Genomic DNA, 13,163 nt, shown 5'->3' on the forward strand with positions numbered 1-13,163 from the left:
CTCTGGCCAATTGAAAAACCACCCCCAAAGGGGCACCACTGGGATGTAACGTGACAGGAGCTCTGTGGTGTTTGACAGGATGCACAAGACAATCTTAAACCAGGTTTAGCTTAGTTAAAGCCAAACAAACATTTTCCAGGTCATTTTAAACACAGTTGCCTTTGCAGGTCCCAACTCAAGAGACCTGCTACTTACCAGTTCAGGTGAACACAGGTGAGGGAGGCCTTAGAGCCAATTGCTCCCCTTTACATGTGGAAATCACCGAAGTCATTTGATGACTGTGACCTTCTAGACAGCATCACACGCATCCCTAATCTGCTAGCCAGTCCCCTACATTTACCTAGCTGTCCTTTCACAATGCCCCTTAGGAGGCAGCTCAAGTCACAGCATGTTTTCTGAGCCTCCCAACCATCTACCAAATCCTCCTTCAAAATCTCTTCTTCCAGGAAGCCTTCCCCCACCATCTTCCTCAGCAAGGCCTCTGTCGTAGGCCTGCATTTGGCCCAGTTAGCCTCTCAGCTCCATGAGGCAAGGTCCATACTAAGCGGGTTGTAGAGCACACTGTAGCTTTGCAGACCTCCATGAACAGTTATATGGTCTTCTAGCTATGAGAGATTAAGAGGAAGCTTTCCTGTGGGCTGGTCATCCCTTAACTGCCTCCTACAAGGTTTCTTCCCCAGGACCAGCTGGGTTTGGCCATTGTCAGAGACAGGATATTGAGCCAAGGGGCCATTGCTCTGAATTGGCTTGCCAATTCCTACGATTTCCAGAGAACTCCTTGGATATCTACCCAAGCGAGCGAGGCTTATTTATGGTCTGACTGAGGAATTCCAAAACAGAAAATGGAGTCCCCTGGAAGGCATGTTTTGGAAAAACAGAAAGCAGCTTCTCCTTCCCAGAAAGGATCAGCATCGCTGCTTGGCATATCAGTGACCCAGACAGCTCAGCTGACCACGTTCAAACACACTGATAGAGCCATCACCCTCTTTGGTCATTTCCTTGTTGCCCCCCAGCAGCACTGGGGGAAGACAAAAGGTTTAACAGAACCACATAGAAAGAGACAGAAGCTAAATGCAGGATGGGCCTCTTCCCCATACGAGGACCCTGATCCTGGAGTCCCACATCTCAGACCATCTGGGCAAGGCCCCTACCAGGTACCTGACTAAAGCTTTAACTTATTCAATACCTACAGGTGGATTTTATGGTAGAGTTTGGCAATGCCCTGGTGGGTCCAGTCTTTTCCCAGCTGTGGCAAAATGTGACCCAAAGCATCAGACCTAGAAGGAGAAGAAAGGGTTAAAATACACCCTTAAAGTTAAGTGATTCCCAGCTGGTTTGACAACAGACCTCCAGGCATTGGTAGGCTTAAGGTACCTCTGGGACAGGTGTACATGGCCATGTACACAAGGCATTTAATGACATGTGCTCTCCCTGCAGACAACACAGAGGAGGGCCCCTTACTTGGTGATGGTCCCATCGATATCGGAGATCACCACCTTGTCATCCCAATTCCACAGGTAGATGGTGGCCTCACAGCGACACGTGCCCTGGTACTGAGTGGTCACACTGAACACCACCTCATTGGGGCCATCCTGCAGGTTCAGTCTCTTCTATAGCGAGAGGGGAGAAAATGCATTGATATTCCCACAGCACCTCTCCCCACAGAGGATCCTACACGATACTACCTGTGTGAACACGTATTCCACCCAACACAATTCAGTTGGAGGAGAAGTTCTGTGCGATTTTACACCCCCTGTCAAACCTCTCTGAAAGGCAGCTGTTGAGGGGGCAGACTGTAGTAGCCGTTTAACAGCACACATTAAGCTGCGGTATACACAGCAGGTTTTGCAGGAAGAGAACTGTATCCAGTTGAAGCCACAGGGGAATTTCAGGCATGAAGACTAACTACTAGGGTTGGATTTTGGTCTAGACACCCTTGTGGGATCTTTCTACCCACCAGTGATCAGGACCCTCTTTTTCACATCTCAGCCAAGAGATACTTCTGCAGCCCAGAGCCCCCAACCACTCTAAGGGAGCATTGATTCTGTGCTGACCCAGAGGGAAGGGGGCCCACCAACGGATTCCACTTACATTTTCCTTGAAGGTCTCCCAACCAACTAGTGGCCATACCTGACCCTGCTCAAGCTAGCAAGATCTGAGGTGATCTTAGGCCTAGACCAAGATGTTTAAAGCCCTTTAGGAGCATTAATATCTGGGTTCCGCTGTAGATCATCCCTTTAGCATGCTCCTAGGTAGTGGCGGCCCTATTTGAAGGGCCATCTCCTCCCCTTCAGCCTTGATAGTGGGGAACACACACATACAATCTGATCTGAAGAGAGCCTCAGGGATTTCTTGTAGGTGGGCAGAAATTTCTGCACAGTGGCATCAGGTCTCGACACCGGGGATATGGATTCGTCACTAGATGAAGGCTCCATCTTCCTCCTACACCCACATGGAAAGAGACAGAAACGAGGCTGTTTCACTGCAGCAGCAACAGGAGCCCTGGCTCAAGCCACAGCTACTAGCACACAGAAAAACCCAATCCCATGTACCCGAGAGAGTGAGACCAGGCTGTGGAGAGAAGTATGACTGGGCTCTAAAAGGAGAATGATCAGCCTTGCTCAGGTAGATGGGCCGGCATCGTGACGTGGGGGGGAGGCGGGGCCTTTGACTGGGGTTGTCATAGGGCCTGGAGTCTCCAGAGCTTCAGGTGTATGGGGTCAGGATATAAGGGTGAGCTGAATGCCCCAACATTACCCACCCCTCAGCCCTCTTCCCTCTCAAGGCTATGAAGGGGACCCCACCACTCCCACACACAGGGGTAGCCATCAGGAAGAGGAATTCACTTAATAAAAGGAGGGAGAAGATAGGCTGAGACTACAGGGCCGACTAGAGAGCCAGTCCAGTATCCACCATAGACAGATAACTAGCATGAGAGGACTGCTTACCGCTGTGGGGTAGAGCCCTGCTCCAGTTCTCCTGCGCTGGGTTCATGCTGTGGACACAGGTATTTCTACCATTAGCTCCTTTAGACAGATTCCTGTTGGGAGCTCAAAGGCCAGGAGTAAAGGCTACCTGCTTGGCTGGCTTTCAGAGCGGTACAGATAGCTCTTCACCATGAGGGGAAAGAAAGAGGCTCACAACAAAATCCACCAGCACCTAGTGGGGTGGGGAGTCTTACCCAACCCCAGCTCTGGCACACAAGTTGGGGAGGGGAAGAATGAAGACCCACGCCCCCATGAGGGCTACCTTTCCTACCCTAAGGAGCCAGTGTGTACCTTGATTTCAGTCCAATACCTTGTGGTCTTCACCTGCTATTGCAGAGCCCCTTTTCTGCCCCCCCATGCACATTTCCTTTTAGTTTTGTTAACTGCAAATTTGTGGGAGTAATTCTAGGCACACCACCCAGCTCCATGCTCTTACAGCAGTTTGTGCCACACTAACAGCTCAGGCACTAGGGCCAGGTCTATAGCACCACTTACTTTGGTGTCACGTAGGGGTGTGAATAAGTCACCCCTTTGAGCGACGTAAGTGACTCCAACCTATGTGCTGGTGTAGACTGCGCTGTGTCTGCAGGAGAGCTTTTCCTGCCAACATAGCTACTGCCTCTCATGGAGGTGGATTTATTATGCAGACAGGAGAGATCGCTCCCCTCAGCGTAGAATGTATCTTCACCAGATGCACTACAGCCACTAACTTCCAGCGTCATTGGGGTTCTGAGGATGCCACGCAGTGGCCAAGGACACATGACCCCTATTTTCAGATGTTCCTGCCTCCAGTCTCCACCTCAGCTTAGCTACAAGGCCTTGTTGTAGTTTGGTTTGGCTGGGGCAGGAGAACGCAGAGGGAGGAAGAAGTTACTCAGTCTCTGCTCAGTCACAGCCACTGCACATGTACCTCCTCAGCAGTCAAGTCTCTCCTCCGCCAGGAAAACCACCACCTGCCGCTCTTCTTGGGCATTTTCTCCTTCACCAGCCGGTCAATGGTGCTCTGTGAAGATGGGAGAGTTTGAGAGGGACAACTCCTGCTGCACAGCAAGTCCTGTCTGAGCCCAAGAGAGCCCTAGACTGGAGAACATTCACAGGGCATAGTTGCTCAGTTACCTCAGGATGGCAACAGCCCAAGCGCTGAACATGGGCTGAGGGGAAAATTCACAGCATCTACCTCAGTTCAGCTTCCTCCCCAACCCATCCTCATCACCACAACCCATCTCTATGGGAAGCTGAGGCCAACTGACAAAAGGCCAGAGCAGACTGAATTCTTCCAGAGGTCAGGGGTGTCTAGCTCAGCCCTGTCCCCAGGTGGACATCACCAAACTGGCCTCTTGTTGAGGGGGCAAGGGAAAGCGCCATTTCTCAACTGCCATGTTTGGGCACTCAGAGTGGCACGTAGGCATGGACACTTCTACACCAAAGCGCAAATCTGCGCTTTGTGTGTTTGAGTGAGGGATGGTTGATGCACTTTTGCGGTCAGGGAAGGAGGGGACTGGGAGTCAAAGCTCTTGGCTCCCACCCCTGACTTTGCCCCACATTTATTTAGCCTCAGTCTTTCCCCAACCCCCATCTGTATAGCATATGGGCATTTACAGCTGCTCCCTACACAGTGAGGTTGTGAGGCTTGGCAGAGCACCTGGGACCCATGGGTGATAAATACTATTAGCACAGGAATACAATTCCCCTAAGGGGAAGGGACTCTGCAGGGTCAGAGGAACGTAGTGTTTCTGCCATTTACCTTGGGGATGTTCTTCTGGAATGCCTGCAAGGAGAGGATCATGGGAGCAGCCACTGCCCAGTTATAGTACCTGTAAGACACAAGACGTAGAGGAAGGCAATTGCACGTGAAGGGCTAAAGCCTCAGGAAGGTGGTGGCAAGACATGGGGAGGCTGCCTGGGAAGGGAAAAAACACAGCAAGTGAAGTAGCAGCACTATGGGCATTCTGGGTTCTGTGAGGAGGCTGGAGAGACCTGAAGGAGTTCTGAAGGAGAGACCTGGCTACCCTTTAAGCACATGCACCAGAACTGGACTTTGGTAACAGGCCAGTCAGTAAAGGCAAGCAGAAGAGAGTAGGGAGATGTGGCAGCTGCCTCAGGGAAGGAATGAAACAGGGATAAAAAGATGAAGCCATGCCAGCTGTAGCATGTGTTGTGTGGCTCGTGACCAGGGCATCCTGGATGAATTGCAAGATGCCAACAGAGCACTTAGTTGTGAAGGGGAAGCCACGAGCCATTTCCAAGTTGAGAGGACAGAAGCAGAAGCAAAGTACAGAGCATATCCTGGAAAGGGAACAAGTATATATTTGGTGCAAGGACAGCAAAGAGCCATTTTCAGATCATGCTGGCTGCAGAGGGTTTCCCCACCATTTTGAACCTCTCAACTGCTAGGCCATGGTTTTGGGTCTACGTCCCACAGAGCAGGCAGCAAGCACCACATATCCCAGCCTAGACAGTACTACAATACAAATAGCAGCCATGGACATCAGTTGTGGATGCTTGCAGAGAGGTTTCTTTGGCACAAGGGGAATATATATTAAAAAAGTCACCAGCACTAGGAGAAGCCAAGCCAGAAGAGCAGACTACTCACTTCTTGTGGATCTGTATCACAAGGTTTGGGTCATCGAGGACTTCTGGGTTCTCAGCAAACTCCTGGTAAGAGATGATGTGCTCCACAAACTTGTCTAGCAGAAACAAGAGAATGGGGAAGAGATGAAATACCAGCAAGCCAGCACTTGAGCAGTCCCTCACTAGAATATTAAGGTTATGTGAACCAGAGGGGGACATAAGCAGCTTTTTAATTGCTGTTAAGATAAGAGGCCTAGACCTCCTCATTGGAAGCCGTCAGACATCTGTGTTGTGCACCACCTCTCCTTATTCACTTGAAGGGGTCCTGCAGACTCCCCCCCTCTTCCATGGCCCAGCAGCTGATCTGCTCCCTATCTGTACTGTACCTCCTCTTAGACAGCTACATACTGTTCCTGCTAAGGAGGGGAGAATGGGAATAGGAGCAGGGTTGGTTGTAGCAGAGCCAACTGCTGTTCCAGCACAATAAGCTCTGCTCATGGAGAAGGGCAACACCCCCAGTGGTGTGCTCTGAAAATTAATAGCAGGTTCATCCCTCCGCTTGGACCTACGGTGCAAGATCTGTCTGCTGTCCCCGAGACCCCCACAAAGGGACAGCGCGATGGGATGCATCAGGTCATGAGCGGGGTCAGATAAGTTATCGGTGCCTCCATCGGCTGTAGGACCAGCCAGCAGCTGGGTATGGCTGGGGCTGCTGGGATCAGTCAAGGGCTTTGAACCCGGTTCCATATCACTGTCAACAACAGAAGAAACAGTGACAATGCTGCATGAGTCACCAAGTCAGATACACCCTGGCCACCCAAGTGAGACCAGGTTTCACTCCTCCCCTCCAGAAGTGCATTTCTGAACCAAACCTGAGAGACCAGGTTTCATTCATATGAACAGGCAACAGGAGTTCAATGGCCTGCTGCGGTTGGAAGGAACTCCATGCAGAGCTGTTCTGCTGACTCTCCCTGGCAGCCAGGCTAGGGGACCAGGGGTGGTCTCCACAGCTGAACACAAGTGAGCAGGATCTCCTGCTGGGAGAAGTCCCAAGCAGCCCTCTCAGGAAAAAACTTGGGCCTAAGGTGTAAGTCTGCAAGTACAGACCAGTCTTAAAATAAGAGATCCTTAAAAATTAAGGCAAACCCCAGAAAAAGAGGGGTTGGGTTAGTGAACAGCATACACTGTATGCATGTTGTAGTATGAGTGCAGTTCTGGCATAAAGTAGAAGCTAGACTGCCTTGAGATCAATTATACTTAGAAAGACCATTAAAAACGCTCTCCAGTCCCATCTATATTACAGCACAGAACTGTGCTCAGTGTATCTAGGACCGCAGTAAGTTTATCTGGATCAGTTACCTCCAACACATTGTTTCAGTGTTCACTCCCTCCAAGTCAGTTACTAGAACAAGCTTTTCTGGCTGCAAGGAATCAAAATCCCTCTTGGGCCAAAGAAGGTGGCCAGACCCTGCTCTGAAACCAGCCAGCCAAAGGCCATACCTTTTGGGGAAATAAAGGGCCACCTGCTCCTCGTCCAGATTGGTGAGGTCCTCCAAGTAAATGTCGCTGGGACCCAGGTGAGGGCTTTTCTTGGTGGAGCCTCAAACACAGACAGACATACAGTGAGACCAGCATTTTCCCCAATCCATCAGTCTCTTACAGAAGCACCAAGACTGTTTCCCCCCAAAGACTTTAAAATTCCCTTTGAAACAGACACTTCAGCTAGACCAACATGGTGTTGCAAAGACTGCAGGACACAGAATAGTGCTAGTACAGGAGAACCTAGATGTGAAGCCAACTATAAGGCAAAAAGGGAAACTGATGCATCTATTTTCACCCTCCAAGTTCAGTAGCAAGGAAATAAGTCCAACAATTCTCCCTGGTTGTTAGGGTTACTCTGAGGGGTTTGCAATAAACCAAGCTGCTGTACCTATGCCAACGTATTCGATTTTTGCCTTGCTACGCTGGGGGAAAGCCAAGTAGCTTCATTAAATCTCAGTTGATGTAGCTCTGGATTCATCCCACAGAAGAAGCAAGCTGTGGCTCAGTGTCACTTAAATGCTAGAAACCCAATATCCTTGAATATTGGAAAGGACGAACAGCAAGGCACACAGCTGAGCAAGAATTCTGCATAGCTAGTGTCAGCCACAAAAGGGAAGAGAAGACAGAGCAACCCAGAGACCTGCTGGACTTGCACAAAGTGAGGTGCATAGGCCAGGACGACTCAGGCAACAGACATGGCATATTTGAGGGATAAGGGAGGGGACTGGTATTTGGGATGCAGGAGGGGGGTTGCCAACTGAAAGAGGGAAGTTGTAAGTGCATGGTGCTCTGGAGCTTGCAAAGCTGGTGAAGAGGAGATGAATTAGAGTGCTTGCCACCAGGGGAGCCAGAGAGCACACTCACCTTCCCAGGAGTATCACAGGGAGCTTGGGGCACCATTGGGCAGGGGAGCTGCAGAATGAACACCCCACTCCCAAAGCACAAGGGCCTCCCGTGCATGCTCAGAAGAGACACCTGGGGCTGGCCTGGATGGAAGATATGGATATCACATGCACAGCTCTAAGCCAGGTGGCCTAACCCCATAACCAGAACTATAGCAGTCTGCATTCTGCACCATCCAACCTGCTGCTCACCCTGCCTCCTTGGGCTCTCTGGTTTGGTTCCTGGGCTATCACTGGGTTCCATGCTCTCCGAATCAGCCCGTCTTGGGGCTGGGGCTGCCTGCGCACAAGAGGGATCCAGCTCTAGGACTTGCTGGTTCTTCACCACATTCTCTTCTCCTTCCACAGCCTCTCCCACTGACTGTTTCTGTGCTCCCTGCTCTCCTACTCGGGGCAGGGCAGTCTCTGGCATACTCCCCACCGCAGCTGCAGACTCTGCCGAGAACTGGTCTTTTGGCACAGGGGGGCCATTCCCATTTTGGAAGACGGGCGTCGGCCTAATTACAGGTGTGGTGGAGGAACAGGACGTATCCCAGGAGTCTGTTGTTTTCAAGTCTCCTTCCAAACCTGCCATGATGGCTTGGAAGCGGGTCGCCTGGCTCACTGGGGTGGTTGCTGTCGTCGTGATGGTCATAGTGGACTTGACTGGTTCGACTCGCTCCAATTTACTCACCTTAAGAGGTGGGAGGAAAGAGGGTTAGTGAGGGAGGGGTAAAAACAAAAAGGGTCAGCCCTTTAAAAGGAAAGGCAAAAATTCTCCAAATGGCATCCTTTCCCTCCCATGTGTATTTCTAGGCCTCAACTGGCATGGTATCCGCATGGAGTGCATGAAGAAGAGAGTCAATAGCTAGCACAGGGGTTCTCTACCTTTCTCTTTCTGAGCCCCCTCCCACACGCTATGAAGACTCCATGGCCCACCTGTGGCACAATAACTGGTTTTCTGCATATAAAAGTCAGGGCCAGCATTAGGGGGCAGCAAGTAGGGCAACTGCCTAGGGCCTCATGCCACAAGGCCCTCTCCCCTGTGAAGCTACATTGCTCAAGCTTCAGCTTCAGCCCCGGGTGGTGGGATCAGGGCCCTGGGCTTCAGCCCCATGCGGTAGGGCTGCAGCTTTCTGCCAAAGGCCCCAGTGAGTCTAATGTTAGCCCTGCTTGGGGGACCCCCTGAAACCTGCTCGTGGCCCCCTGGGGGGGAGCCTGGACCTCTGGTTGAGAGCCACTGAGCGAGTGGATGCTCTGTGGAACTTACACCAGTGATGGGAGCTCACCAAGTACCTTCTAACCCCAAAGCATCTGCTCCCCCAGGACTCTGGCACTATGGAAAGTAGCTATCATATTTACTGAAATAAGCTATATTAGTCCAAGCACCTTTATCCCAGTATAATTGCATCACCCAATGGGGCGGGCAGGGCTACTTTAAACCATACTGGTTTCAGACAGAGCTAGGTAGTGGACAAGGAGTGTGTATAGAGTAGCCCTTATGGAGAAGGCTTCTACAGATAATCAAAGAAAGAAAGACCTCAGTTCCACTGGTTATCAAGAACAAGCCGTTGTGCACACATTACACAGACAATACATGAGAATGTTCAAGGTTGCATAGTTAAGCACTCAAAAAATGCCAGAATTAAGGTTGCCCATGGATATCCCTCCCTCCTCATGGGCTTGATGCGTGTACAATTGATTGGCCCAAGTGTAAATACCCTCCAGCCTCATTGGGCTGTTCTCTTCTGGCTAGTGAGGGTTCGACCAACAAAACCTGAACTGGCAGATGCAGCCACAGTGGGTAGCCAAGAGAAGGAAGCACTGGACTAGTGCTATTCTGTAGGATCCAATCTAGCGTTCAAGCTACAGGGACAATATCCCGTAGAACGTAGGCACTTACATAGACTCAGTTCTGACTCTCAGTCTGTGGGTTACACTTTAATTTATATTAAAAGCAAGGCTGGGACTAAGCATTAGACCAGGGGTGGCCAACCTGAGCCTGAGGAGGAGCCAGAATTTGCCAGTGTGCATGGCCAAAGAGCCACAGTAACATATCAGCAGCCCCTCTGCCTCGTCAGTCTCCCCCCCAGCCCTGACAGCAGCACCAATCAGCACTTAACCCTCCATTCCCACGCCTCCTGCACACCATGATCAACTGTTTTGTGGTGTGCAGGAGGCTTGGAGGAGGAGCAAGGGTGCGGCAGACTCAGGGGAAGGGGCGGGGGAAGGGGTGGAGTAAGGCTGGGGCCTGGGGCAGAGCCAGGGGTTGAGCAGTGAGCACCCCCCAGCACACTGGAAAGTTGGCACCTGTAGCTCCAGCCCCGGAGTTGGCGCCTATGCAAGGAACCACATATTAATCTCTGAAGAACCACATGTGGCTCCGGAACCACGGGTTGGCAACCCCTGCATTAGGCCAAGACCAAGTGAGTCAGACGTACTAGAGATAAGAAATCTCCCTCTCCCCCCGGCCCTTCTCTTAAGAGAGAGACATCCTACCCCCTGACCGTTGCTCCAGAATAGCCCATGCAGAATGCACAGATGTCTTCAGACAATTGCGGCACTGATTCTATTTCCCTGAGTTGAAAGAATTAAGCTGCCGCCTGAATCCTGGGACAGCCATGTTCTCTCACTAGACCATGCACCAGCTGCCCACCGACACGTGGTCAGAAAGCCAATTTCCCCCAGTCTTTCCAAAAAGCAAATTTGTTTAGAGATTGCTTACTCCATTCCCTGTCCTTTACCTACCTGAGGGAGCCTCCCCCAAGTCCATTGCATGTGGGATTCAGCTCCAAGAAGAGATGGCTCAGAGGGTTTGAGCTCCAATTCAGAGTCACTTTTGGGGGAAGATGGACAGCTTGGAGTGAGGCTACAGAGAAGAACCAGGAAGTCAAGCAGAACCCTTTCCACGTGCACAGCACCCATTTACATTAATTATTTGTATTACAGTAGCACCAGGGGCTTCAAGGCCCCACTTGAACAAACAGAGCTAGTCCCTGCCACAGAGAGCTTACATTCTAACTAGCCAAGACTGACAAGTGATGGGAGAGGAAAGTGGCAGAGAAATTGGAAGTGATTTGCCAGAAGTCACACAGCAGGTCAGTAGTGGAGCTGAGGATAGAACCAAGGTCTCTCAAGTCCCAGTCCAGGGCCCGAGCTGGTGGCCTACACTGCTTCTGAAGGCTTGTCAACATGGTGCATTAGTGTGCACCAGAGAGGTGTAAATTCTAGTTCACACCAGTATGTTATGCACCAAATAGCTTGCATGGACTCTGCTGGCACACACTAAAAGTTCCCAAGTGTGCACTGATGTAGGCCTGTTTTAAACATTACCACATCAATGCACACTTGGGAACTTTTAGTGTGGGACACACTAGTGCATACTAGAATTTACACACCCCGGTTCACTGTTTGGACAAGCCCCGAGACTCCTTCAGGCCCCAGTTTCCACCACCACCACCCATGCAGATTTGTTCTTGCTGCTTCTCAGCTCTGCCCACAGGATCTGGGCCCATTCAGGGCTTCTAGCTCTTCTACTTTCCACTCACCCCTTACTGGGCCAGGGAAGCTTAATATTCCAAGTGCCGTTCCCTTGCTCCAGCTGGCTTTCTAGTCACCCCATCCTCCAATACACCCCACTGTCTCATGGAACCTTCAAATGACTATTACCTCTGAGACGGAGCGAGCTCCCCATCAGAATAATGGTAGATCTCTTTGGATTGCACAGTCCCAGCTTCCTCACTTGGGAGGTCAGTGAAGGAGAAATAAACTGAATCACTGTGAAGAAAGAAATAAAGTAGAGTGGAAGATGGAAATACCAGTATTGGGAGCTATTACAAAGTGACACCCTCCCCCTCATGCAGAGAAAGGAACTAGCCAGGACGTTAACCCAAGACTATCAGTATCCAGAAGCTGAAGGAATACAGGCTTAGCATTTCTACAGGCTTCACTTCCCCAAGGTGTTGCAGTAACATTAGCTACTAACAAACCACCCCCCATCCCGTTGGGAGGCAGGTAGTGGAAATTGCCGCCACTTCACATAGAGAAACAGCGATTAGGTGGCAAGTGAGTTGCTGAGTGCCACCCAGGAGTCAGTGATGGACTCTGGTTTCCTCGCCTCAGTCCACCAGACCACACTACCCCCAAGGAGTCCCATCCAACCTCCTAGCAGGGCTCACCAGGCAGTCAGCAGCTTGCGCTTTTCCTCGAGAGTCCTTTCACTGTCAGTCCCTTCCTGCTCTTCCGAAGTAGAGTCCGCTGCCTCCTTCAGCTTCGGCTTCTTCCTGCGCCGCCTTTTCTTACGAAGGGATGTCGTGTCAGAGCCCGATTCTTCTGGCTCTCCAAGCAGGCTGAGCTGAGACACAGTGGATGCCTTGGATGGTTCGGCCATGAGATCTGGGCTCTCTTCTAGAGGGATAGGGGAGGTGCACAGACAGGAGGGGATCGTCTCCTATAACAGGTGGGAAGAGGCACAATTGTTAGCCTTTGACCCCAGCCCTGTGGGGAGAATCTACACAATACATTTCATTCAAGGACATGACAATTTTGTGATGATGAGCCCTTCAGGTCTGGTATGTGTGGAATACACACGAGGACACCTTTGTTAGCCTTGGCCCGTAGAGACTGTTGGAAAGTTCCTTTCAAAGTCAACTTGGCTAAATGCAAGGAGAAGGTGGGATCAAGATTTAAAAAAAAGTTAACGGTGCAGAGGGGACTAGGAACTGGATATGCAGCCTTTTCACCTCTAGGTCAGTCGGTCTAATCTAGCAGCAGCCAAAAGTCAGCACAAGGGGGTTGTTGGAGCAGGATGGACACCCCCTCACAAGACCCCACGCATTGTCAGGCACAGCAGAAGCACCAAGATTCAAGACCACCTCTCTGCTCTGACCATTGATAAAGCCTCAAAAAGGGGGCTGGCTGATCACTATGCTGTTCATCAGGGTCCTGGAGACGCTCCAGTTCTGACCTCCTCTACATTGCATCATAAGCTCCTTGACAGAGGGACCTTTCCATGCATTACACCCGGAGAGAGAGAGCGTGCTATACACACACTCCAACAGCCAGCAAGGGCAAATGGCACAACTCCAATGTAGAACAGCAATCTGAGCCTACTTGTCCTTCTCTCTTCCACTCCCCATCCCTCTCGCAGTAGGCACAAAGTCAGGAAGATACAGAAAAAAAA

At 50.9% G+C, this 13,163-nt stretch overlaps 1 protein-coding gene across 1 annotated transcript in view; it reads right to left on the reverse strand.

Annotated features, from left to right (window-relative positions):
• The window catches only part of LPIN3 (lipin 3), a 48,685-nt gene that overhangs the window by 4,098 nt on the left and 31,424 nt on the right, over nt 1-13,163 (reverse strand). The window contains exons 4-16 of the mRNA XM_077832202.1: nt 12,160-12,431; nt 11,651-11,758; nt 10,730-10,850; nt 8,195-8,675; nt 7,059-7,158; nt 6,128-6,309; nt 5,581-5,674; nt 4,732-4,801; nt 3,898-3,990; nt 2,949-2,995; nt 2,322-2,442; nt 1,462-1,610; nt 1,191-1,277 (exon numbers count right to left, since the gene is read on the reverse strand). Coding sequence (XP_077688328.1) covers nt 1,191-1,277; nt 1,462-1,610; nt 2,322-2,442; nt 2,949-2,995; nt 3,898-3,990; nt 4,732-4,801; nt 5,581-5,674; nt 6,128-6,309; nt 7,059-7,158; nt 8,195-8,675; nt 10,730-10,850; nt 11,651-11,758; nt 12,160-12,431 — 1,925 coding nt within the window. The remainder of the gene's footprint in view (nt 1-1,190; nt 1,278-1,461; nt 1,611-2,321; nt 2,443-2,948; nt 2,996-3,897; nt 3,991-4,731; nt 4,802-5,580; nt 5,675-6,127; nt 6,310-7,058; nt 7,159-8,194; nt 8,676-10,729; nt 10,851-11,650; nt 11,759-12,159; nt 12,432-13,163) is intronic.

The sequence above is a fragment of the Eretmochelys imbricata genome, chromosome 13, assembly GCF_965152235.1.
Source record: "Eretmochelys imbricata isolate rEreImb1 chromosome 13, rEreImb1.hap1, whole genome shotgun sequence".
NCBI classification, from domain to species: Eukaryota; Metazoa; Chordata; order Testudines; family Cheloniidae; genus Eretmochelys; species Eretmochelys imbricata.